Source organism: Sinocyclocheilus rhinocerous, unplaced genomic scaffold (genome assembly GCF_001515625.1).
Source record: "Sinocyclocheilus rhinocerous isolate Xijiao unplaced genomic scaffold, SAMN03320098_v1.1 scaffold7312, whole genome shotgun sequence".
NCBI classification, from domain to species: Eukaryota; Metazoa; Chordata; class Actinopteri; order Cypriniformes; family Cyprinidae; genus Sinocyclocheilus; species Sinocyclocheilus rhinocerous.
The window spans coordinates 6,950-16,997 of NW_015642984.1; the positions used below are offsets into that span (position 1 = coordinate 6,950).

General features: G+C 40.5%; 4 protein-coding genes across 4 annotated transcripts; all 4 read left to right on the top strand.

The window, feature by feature from the left end:
* Positions 1-586: 586 nt before the first annotated feature.
* On the top strand, positions 587-1,414 carry LOC107756938 (histone H1-like). Its single transcript, XM_016574265.1, has one exon. The coding sequence runs from the start codon at positions 617-619 to the stop codon at positions 1,232-1,234; it is 618 nt and encodes a 205-aa protein (XP_016429751.1). The 5' UTR covers positions 587-616; the 3' UTR covers positions 1,235-1,414.
* Positions 1,415-2,440: 1,026 nt separating this feature from the next.
* LOC107756939 (histone H2A-like) lies at positions 2,441-3,239 on the top strand. Its single transcript, XM_016574266.1, has one exon. It carries the CDS (start codon positions 2,460-2,462, stop codon positions 2,844-2,846), a length of 387 nt encoding a protein of 128 aa, XP_016429752.1. The 5' UTR covers positions 2,441-2,459; the 3' UTR covers positions 2,847-3,239.
* Positions 3,240-4,385: 1,146 nt separating this feature from the next.
* On the top strand, positions 4,386-4,950 carry LOC107756940 (histone H3). The gene has a single exon (XM_016574267.1). The coding sequence runs from the start codon at positions 4,435-4,437 to the stop codon at positions 4,843-4,845; it is 411 nt and encodes a 136-aa protein (XP_016429753.1). The 5' UTR covers positions 4,386-4,434; the 3' UTR covers positions 4,846-4,950.
* A 2,538-nt stretch (positions 4,951-7,488) lies between these two features.
* LOC107756941 (histone H2B-like) lies at positions 7,489-7,893 on the top strand. Its single transcript, XM_016574268.1, has one exon. It carries the CDS (start codon positions 7,505-7,507, stop codon positions 7,877-7,879), a length of 375 nt encoding a protein of 124 aa, XP_016429754.1. The 5' UTR covers positions 7,489-7,504; the 3' UTR covers positions 7,880-7,893.
* The last annotated feature ends 2,155 nt before the right edge of the window (positions 7,894-10,048 follow it).

Sequence of the window (10,048 nt, forward strand, 5' to 3'; positions counted from 1 at the left end):
ATACACCAGTTTGATCTGTAGCTTGACAGAATATCATAAAACTTTAATATTTAATTCTAGCATAGTGCAAACACAGAAGGTTGCAAGACTCAGAATGGGATAGTGACCTTTGACATGCCTTAAGTTTTTGTTTGTTTTTAATCTTAAGCCTATTTTATTTCTAACAACACCTTTAATACTTCTCATTAGGTGTTTTATACAGTTTAGGAAGAAGGCTTAAATGTGCTTTAAATCACGTTTAAAATGTTTTTGAATACACTGAGGACGCGTTCAATGTTTTATTGGCTTTTGCAGCGCTTGATGCTCGCCTTAGATTTGATCTGAAGGTGGATATAATAAACATTTCTCCTTTGTGTATTTTAATATCAAAACGCCAAGAGCCTCTATTTGGTATTGACCTTGTTTTTTTACAGCGTCAAACTATTTTACCATTTCAGTTTTGCACTAAATATAGGAGAAGAAAACACAAGCGTGAGGGACTCGCAAACACCGAGCGGGAAGGTTGAGTCTATAAGGTTCTCATGTGTTAAATAAGAGCGCAGCGCCGTTCGAGTGCTGCTCATTGCTTAATCTAGAGAGCGTCTGGTTTACTGTTAAACTACACACAGAGAGAGTAATGGCAGAAACCGCCCCAGCTGCTGCCGCCCCGCCGGCCAAAGCGCCCAAGAAGAAGTCTGCAGCTAAAGCCAAGAAAGCAGCAGGTCCAGCTGTCGGTGATCTGATCGTTAAAGCCGTGTCTGCGTCCAAGGAGAGGAGCGGCGTGTCTCTCGCAGCCCTGAAGAAAGCTCTCGCTGCCGGCGGCTACGACGTGGAGAAGAAAAACTCCCGCATCAAGCTCGCCATCAAGAGCCTGGTGACTAAAGGCACCCTGGTGCAGGTCAAAGGAACCGGCGCCTCCGGCTCCTTCAAGCTCAACAAGCAGCAAACCGAGACCAAGAAGAAGCCGGCGAAGAAAGCGGCTCCTAAAGCGAAGAAGCCCGCGGCCAAGAAACCCGCTGCTGCCAAGAAGCCCAAGAGCGCAGCGGCAAAGAAGCCCGCCGCTAAGAAATCGCCCAAGAAGGCCAAGAAACCCGCTGCAGCCGCTAAGAAGGCGACGAAGAGCCCCAAGAAGGCAAAGAAGCCCGCAGCGCCTAAGAAAGCAGCCAAGAGCCCCAAAAAGGCCAAGACTGCAAAACCCAAGGCGGCAAAGCCTAAAGCTGCCAAGCCTAAAAGGGCAGCTCCCAAGAAGAAGTAAAAAAACACTGTTTTATTCCCCAACGGCTCTTTTCAGAGCCACCCACTAACTCTAAAGAAAGAGCAATTTATTTTGTGGAGGTAAGGTTTAGGTTAAGAAACGTAACTAATTTGTACCACCATTGTACTTTAAAAACAACACATTAAATGAAACAACATCACAATCCATCAACAACTCATTCACCACCGTTGTAAGCTGCAGTCAACACAATGAATACAACAACACAATTATTTCATATACACATTACACACAGCAGTACAGATAAAAGACCTTATAAATCGTTCTGTAGAACACAGGCATTACTAATCTCCCACTAAATGAACTCTGAAGTACTAAAAATACCATCTAGTGGATGTCCTTCAAAGTACAAAATCAGTTTCAATTTTGCCCTTGTTCTCTTTTCCACAAAAACCTCAAGAGAATCTGTAGTAAAAGCAATAATTGAACCGGCCTTTCTGATCATTTTATTATTCCTCTTCTTATCATCCACAGTGATATTAGCTCCCCGGCAGAGCACTGCATATAACAGAAAACTGGTCAGAATTCCCTGATAGAAGACATAAGAAGCTTTCTACTAATACCAATGGAATTTAACTTCATCGGAAATAATCATCTTGACTGTTTTCTTAAAGACAACCTCTGTTCTTTCTCCAGTTTAATTTACCGTCAAAATGGATGCCATGACTGTTACACCATGTAACAAAAAGCTCAACATCTCTTCTATTGTCCAAATCATTATTTTGTTTGATTAGACCCACAGGTTCAGTGTCATCAGAACACTTTTGTAGACAGCAAGATGACTGAGTATGCCTAAAATCTGAAGTACACAGTGCAAATAAAAAAGGTGACAAAAATATAAAATAGAAGAGTGTATCTGAGTTTTCCTCGACTCACAATGTTTTACATGTTGACTGTGTATTTAGACAGTTAACATATTTTTATATCAACAGCTTTAATAGATCATATATCTTAATTTAATTAGGGTAAAAACATTATTTTAAATGCTTTTTGCCTTGGCAATTGTTTTCAATATATATTTCACAATCCGACCGCCAGCTGTAGAGGCGTGGCTTCGGCGGTCGGTGTTGGAGGGAAGTTCAGTGATTGGTTTGAAATCTTACAGACTCTAAACCAATGGGCGACTCGCACGCTCTTTTAAATACAGTAGAGCGTGATTCATTTGTTAGTTTCTGCCGTGCAAACGTATACATTTTTACAACCAAACATGAGTGGTAGAGGCAAAACCGGTGGTAAGGCGAGAGCGAAGGCCAAGAGTCGTTCATCCAGAGCAGGGCTGCAGTTCCCCGTCGGTCGTGTTCACAGGCTTCTCCGCAAAGGTAACTACGCACAGCGCGTCGGTGCCGGAGCTCCCGTTTATCTGGCGGCTGTGCTCGAGTATCTTACCGCGGAGATCCTGGAGCTGGCTGGAAACGCCGCCAGAGACAACAAGAAGACCCGCATCATTCCCCGTCACCTGCAGCTGGCGGTGCGCAACGACGAGGAGCTGAACAAACTCCTGGGCCGAGTGACCATCGCTCAGGGCGGCGTGCTGCCCAACATCCAGGCCGTGCTGCTGCCCAAGAAGAGCGAGAAACCCGCCAAAGCAAAGTAAACCGTTTGAAGTCTGTTTCTGAAACCCAAAGGCTCTTTTTAGAGCCACCCATGTTATCTCTCACAGAGCACATTTATCTGCTTTATACAGTCTGGTCAGTACAAGCATACAAGTTGTGCGTTGGTTATTAAAACCAAGCTATAAACCATTGTTTAACGTGTAAGCAATGAGTGTTTCACTTCTAAAATACACGGTTCAGAAAAAAGTCGATCTTAGTGTTTTATTGATTTATTTATTTTTTTGGTAACAAGCATATTTCAATACTGAAGCCACGTTTTCAAAACTATTCACACATTCAGCGATACAGAAGTCTATGCTAAACAAACTGAATCGTTTTTCATTGCTTTCCGGCAATGCGTTCAATGGCCACATTTTTCAAAATCCACAAACTCTTGTCATTCATACCCCAAAATCTAAAAACAACCCCAAAAAAAAAAATCACAATTTTAAGCACATTTCTTTTCAAATCATAACACTGCTTTCAAAACTGATAAAAAAAAACACATTCAAATCAATGATGGCAAACTCCATTTCTGGAGGAATTAAATTGAAATTTTAGCAGAATATTATGAAATTGTATAATTATTCCAAAGACAACTAACTACAATTTCAGCTAAAAGCCGACCCAGATGTCCTGTTTTTAGTCTTCTTTCTTGGGTATATTTTGATAAATTAGGATGGCTTCAGGGGCTGCTGCTTTTCTCATTCATTCTTTGAGCTGTAATACAGTCAGTAAAAGGAAAAGGTTATTCTTATCCTATAATGAAATATTTATGTGACAAATAATTCAAACTTCAAATATAAGAGTTCATTGTTTATGTAATACTCCTTGTTGTTAGTGTTTTTTTAGATCGGTGTGTTATGAATTAAATGTATGTTTTCTGCATGAGAATTGTTGCCAGTGTTCGGGTGAAACAATCTTATTTTGAGACACATATGAAGTGTTTTGTTGGTCTGACTGAGTTTTGGAGGTGAGATTAACTGTTTGGCCGAGATTCATGTTGGTAATGTGTGCAGTGTTGAACAATGCTTGTTAGCAATTGAAAGAAAAAAAGAAACTAACCCAACATGATTATTAGCAGTGCATGATCTTGCAACAAGACCATTTAATAAGCTGTTCATTTAAGAGTAGGTAGTTTTTGTTTGGTTGTAATCACTGCTCTATATAATAATATATAATAATTCTCTATAATAGACCGGTGGTTGTAATGCTTTTATTCAGACGAAAATATTGTATATTGTTTCAATCCGAGCTCGACACAATCATTAGACATTATGTGAACAAATAAATCGACCAAAAAGAGTATAAAGAGAAGCAATAATGTGTATGTAACGAAGCGTTTGTTTTACTCGCGAAAGATGTAAACAGAACAAAGCATTTTGAGCGGGAAACACACAGTCCCTCCTCCGTCTGTTTGAAAACTAGAAACGCGCAGTCATTGGCTATCAGTCATGCGCAGACGTCATACTTCAGCCAATCACAAGCTTCTGCACCCTCGCGACACCATCCTGAGATGCTTTAAAAGCAGCTATGTTGCAAAAATCGTTACAGTCAACGTTCGTAGCTTGAAGCAATTAAACTGCGGCAATGGCACGAACCAAGCAGACCGCTCGTAAATCCACCGGAGGTAAAGCCCCGAGGAAGCAGCTTGCTACTAAAGCCGCCCGGAAGAGCGCCCCAGCCACCGGCGGCGTCAAGAAGCCCCATCGTTACAGGCCCGGGACCGTGGCTCTCCGAGAGATCCGCCGCTATCAGAAGTCCACCGAGCTGCTGATCCGCAAACTGCCTTTCCAGCGTCTGGTGAGAGAAATCGCTCAGGATTTCAAGACGGATCTGCGCTTCCAGAGCTCCGCTGTCATGGCGCTGCAGGAGGCCAGCGAGGCTTATTTGGTCGGTCTGTTTGAGGACACCAACCTGTGCGCCATCCACGCCAAGAGAGTCACCATCATGCCCAAAGACATCCAGCTGGCCCGCCGCATCCGCGGAGAGCGCGCTTAAATATACCGCTGCATCACCAATAACGGAACCCAAAGGCTCTTTTAAGAGCCACATAAATTGCATTTGAAGAGTTTCAGTTTTAATCCTGTTCTTTGTAAATAGATGGCATCGTTGCACTCTTGCGATGAATTAATTTATTTAAAGTGTTTTCTGTTGCTCTGTTTTAATGTATAATTTTACACGCAGACACTGATAATCTATTTTTATATAAAGGCTATTTTCCATATTACAGTGTCAATACCATTTATTCTTACCATCTACGTATACTCTGCAGGATGGCACATTTCTTCTTTTAGGATTTAATGGCGGTTGGCAAACCAACTTAAAAGGTGCATTTCCGCCACCTACTGGAAAGGAGTGTGAAGCGCACAATGAATAGGAACTTTAGAAACAAGAGCTACCTTTTAAAAAAATAAAAATAAAAAAAATAAAAAAATTATTTCACACAATAACCGGTATCCTAAATCCTATTAATCAATCCTGTTTCCTTTAAATAAATAACTAATTTGCGATATATTCCCGATTGCTTAGATCCATCACCTAACAAAACCTGGAGTGACAAATCATTTATTTCCAGATACCTTAGAGCTTGACTTAGTTGGAAACGTTCTCTTTCATAAGCCTCACATTTTAGAAGTACATGTTCTACAGTTTCTGTTAACCCACATTTGTCACAATTTCCATTTTCATGTTTTCCTATTCTATGTAAGCACTGATTTAATAAACAATGACCAATACGCATTCTTGCTATTATAACGTCCTCTTTCCTGTTTCCAAATCTTCTTCTCTCTGAACCAACTTAAATGTAAATGTCTACCTTTTGCTCCTTCTTTCCATTCATTCTGCCATATTTCCTGTATTTCTTTCGCTATTATCGCTTTTATTTCTGTTTTACTTAATGCCACTTCAATGTTTATTTGTGAATGATTTAAAGCCTGTTTAGCCAAATGATCAGCCTCCTCATTTCCTTTCACACCTATATGTGATGGTACCCACACAAAATTTACCAGAAGTCCATACTGTCTTATTCTAAAAAGACTCTGCATTACTTCATTTATCATGTCTTGTCTTGCTAATGAATTTCCACTTGACAAACTGTTTAGTGCTGAAAGAGAATCTGTGCATATCACTGCCTTTGTTGGTTGTATTTCTTCTATCCACTGAAGTGCTAGTAAGATTGCTATTAGTTCTGCAGTAAATACAGAAATATGATCTGAAGTTCTTTTTGACATTTTAATTTTGAATATGGGAATTCATTGTCATGCTGTAGTATGGGGGCGCCGCGTCACGTGGCGTTGGTTTCTATTAGGTCCTTTAAGCGAGTGTGAAAGGCTCTTTATTTCATCCACAGAAAAGCATTATTCGGAAAAGGAGGCCCTACGCGTCACCGTAAGGTTTTGCGTGATAAACAAATCTAACAACCTTGCACAAGTAACTAACTGACCATAAAACATGTTTTCTAAAATTACTTCTGAATAGCGTTTTAGTGAAGCTGTCCACATTTATTTTCTGTTGTGTCTTTAATCTGTAATTGATTCTCAAGATTGGATTTCTTAAAGTGCTATTACGGTGTACGAAGCACAAAGTTAGGCTATATTATTATATTACCCACCATAAAACAAAGACAAGAGTAAAGACTTTTGGATCAGTATGATACGACGGTGAGAGCAGGCTCTCATATGCTTGCATACAGAACAGCCACAGGCTCAGCACCCTCCTACTTCCACTCACTCTTACGAATTTACACCCCCTCCAGAAGCCTGAGATCTAGAAGGGAGCGTAGCCTCGTGGTACCATCACAGAGAGGCACAACATCACTTTCCGGAACATTCTCTTTCACCGTTCCTGACTGGTGGAATGATCTTCCCTCCATCCGGAATGCTGTATCTCTGACTGGTTTTTTTAAACGACAGCTGAAAACTCATCTCTTTTGTCAACATTTGACTGCATCATTAAAAAAAAAAAAATTTGCTTTCTCTTTCCTTATTCCTCATGTCTAGTACTTGTACTAATCTGAACAATGTCAGCAACTTTGTATCATGAGCACTTCCTGTGTTTATTTGCCTCTTTGTGATGTATCACTTGTATTCCTCAACTGTAAGTCGCTTTGGATAAAAGCGTCTGCTAAATGTAAAAAATAATACACAAACGTCAAAAGGGCTTTTATTTAGAAATTCTGTAGTTCAAAAGTAGAGGACCAATATAGTTGTATAGTGTAGTTAGCCTGTATTTATAGTTCCATGCATCAGTAACGTTTTGGTGGGATTTTAAACACTTCTGATCCTTATTGCTCTCCTCCAAAAATCCGAAAATGGGTGAATAAAGGTTTTAAAGTTACTCTATCATGCACAACGTTTGGAGAGAGCTATTGTTTTCTAAAAAAAAAAAAAAAGCGGGAAATGAAACAAGGGAAACCGAGTGGAGTGGGGTGCCGTTCACACATGGAGCGATAGGCGGGGCTATCATTTAACAGCTTGTGATAGGTCTTCACAAGCCTTGAGTTGTCCAATAAAATACGTCTTTTGGGTTGGGCCAAAGAAATCACGCAATCAGAATGTTCCTTTAAGATTTGAAGATTAGCATAGAGAAGTGAATAAAAACCCCTGAAAGCGGCAAGGAAAGTATTGATTTGTGAAACCAATCTCGTATCAGCAGTATCATGCCTGAACCAGCAAAGTCCGCGCCTAAGAAGGGCTCAAAGAAGACCGTTACTAAGGCCGCAGCGAAGGGAGGAAAGAAGCGCAGAAAGTCCAGGAAGGAGAGTTACGCTATCTATGTGTACAAAGTGCTGAAGCAGGTTCATCCTGACACCGGGATCTCCTCCAAGGCGATGGGGATCATGAACTCTTTCGTTAACGACATCTTCGAGCGCATCGCCGGTGAGTCGTCTCGTCTCGCTCACTACAACAAGCGCTCCACCATCACCTCGAGAGAGATCCAGACCGCCGTGCGTCTGCTGCTGCCCGGAGAGCTGGCCAAACACGCCGTGTCTGAGGGCACCAAGGCCGTCACCAAATACACCAGCTCCAAGTAAAGCTCGTCTCATCTGAGCAGCGAACACAAAGGTTCTTTTAACTACGCTCCAGCTCTCACACACAAAGGCTCTTTTAAGAGCCACCCACTTTCTCGTTAAAAGAGTCTCTAATGTTGTAAATACTTAATAAGCGATCGTGTTAATATACAGTTTAGTGCACATCTAATTTTATTGTGGTGATGTATTCATTTTTTTTTTCGTCCACCCTATCACTCTTTGCTCTTACACAACTTTCTGCTGCGTGACTTAAGTTAGCCTGCCATTAAATGTAAGCAGCCGTCATCACAATGTTTTAAAAACAGTTTCTTCCTGTAAGATACTTTCTGTGTAGATTAACTTATTATTCTTTAATTACTTATTTTATTAGTTCGGCTTTTGGAGTTGTGCAATTGTGTCAGGGCCGGAGTGAGACTCATTTTTAGACGTAGCGTTTCATGCCTTAGACCGGCCCACTTTAGTTCATGACAGACTACATTAAAATGTAATTAAAATCTCTGTATATAAGTCTGCAATAGTGCACTGTTCTCCGTAAACTGTTCTAAGTAAATAAGGGACACTCAAAAGATTTGCTGTGTACCATAATGTCTGCCTGCAGTTAAAAAGTTCCCAGAAATAATCACAATCTGTTTGGACATTTTGTAAAATGCAATAAAATTAAGAATCTGTGATTTGTTCATTCTCTTTAACTTTTATTTAATTGACAAAAGTACAAAGAAAAAATGTCCATAGTTTTCATTGACCAACGTAAATGTATTTTGTAAATATGAACACATTTTGATGGCTGCAACACACTCCAAAAAAGTTTGGACAGAGGCGTGTTTAACACTTTGGTACATCAACAGTCATTTGAATTACAATGTTTAGTTGTTTAGGAATTTAGGAAGTTCTGCAAGCAACATTTTTGTACAGTCTCGCTTGATACAAGACTTCAGCTGTTGTAGTTGTCTGATTCTTCTTTTCATGATGAGCCATACATTTTCAATAGGAGACAGATCTGCTGGCCGGTCTGGCACATTCACTCAGATAGTGAATTGGTGGGTTTTTGTTAAATGTGAGCCAAAATCATCACAATTAAAAGAACCAAAGACTTAAACTACTTCAGTCTGTGTGCATTGAATTTATTTAATACACAAGTTTCACAATTTGAGTTGAATTACTGAAATAAATGAACTTTTCCATGACATTCTAATTTATTGAGATCAGATGCACCTGTAAATAGCTAATAGTGGAGAGATGGTTAGACAGCATGAAGTGCGCAGTGTCAGAGTGTTAGTCTGTCATTCAAATTCGAAGCATGATGCAACCTATAGCACGACCTATACTGCCACCTAAGCAGGTGTGATTTGAAGCTTGTTGGAGCTAAACTCTGCAAGAGCTGTGGCCCTCCAGGAACTGAGTTTGAGACCACTGCTCTATGGCATGGTGTTGCCCTTAGGCAACAAACTACATTTTTGGACCTCTCACCACCCCTTTATTTATTAAAATACATATATAATATCACCTGACATGTCTGCTCTATGAAATGAGAGTCTAAAGTCTGCTGCTTTTGACACGGTTAACCACCAGATCCTCCTGTCAACACTATTGGCAAAGGGCATCTCAGGAACCACACTCCAGTGGTTTGAGTCTTATCTCTCAGATAGGTCCTTCAGGGTATTTTGGATAGGTGAGGTGTCCAAGTCACAACATCTAACTACTGGGGTGCCTCAGGGCTCAGTTCTTGGACCACTTCTCTTCTCTGTCTACATGGCATCAATAGGTTCTGTTATTCAGAAACATGGCTTTTCACATCACCTATGCTGATGACACTCAACTCTACCTCTCATTCCATCCTGATGATCCGACGATAGCTGCTCGCATCTCAGCATGTCTAACAGACATTTCTTGTTGGATGACGGACCATCACCTTCAACTCAACCCGGCTAAGACAGAACTGCTTGTGGTTTCAACAAACCCATCACTTTATCAAAATTTCACCATCCAGTTAGGCTCATCAACCATAACTCCTTCAAAAACAAATACCTTGCTATGTGTACTGCGTTAGGCTAACAGAGACTTGTCATTTGCACTTATATATTGTTGCCCTTTTGTTAGTTTTGACTACTTTTATTGTCCTCATTTGTAAGTCGCTTTGGATAAAAGCGTCTGCTAAATGACTAAATGTAAATG

Coding starts and splice junctions, on each gene's coding strand:
- LOC107756939 (XM_016574266.1), top strand. CDS start 2,460: ATGAGTGGTAGAGGCAAAACCGGTGGTAAGGCGAGAGCGAAGGCCAAG.
- LOC107756940 (XM_016574267.1), top strand. CDS start 4,435: ATGGCACGAACCAAGCAGACCGCTCGTAAATCCACCGGAGGTAAAGCC.
- LOC107756938 (XM_016574265.1), top strand. CDS start 617: ATGGCAGAAACCGCCCCAGCTGCTGCCGCCCCGCCGGCCAAAGCGCCC.
- LOC107756941 (XM_016574268.1), top strand. CDS start 7,505: ATGCCTGAACCAGCAAAGTCCGCGCCTAAGAAGGGCTCAAAGAAGACC.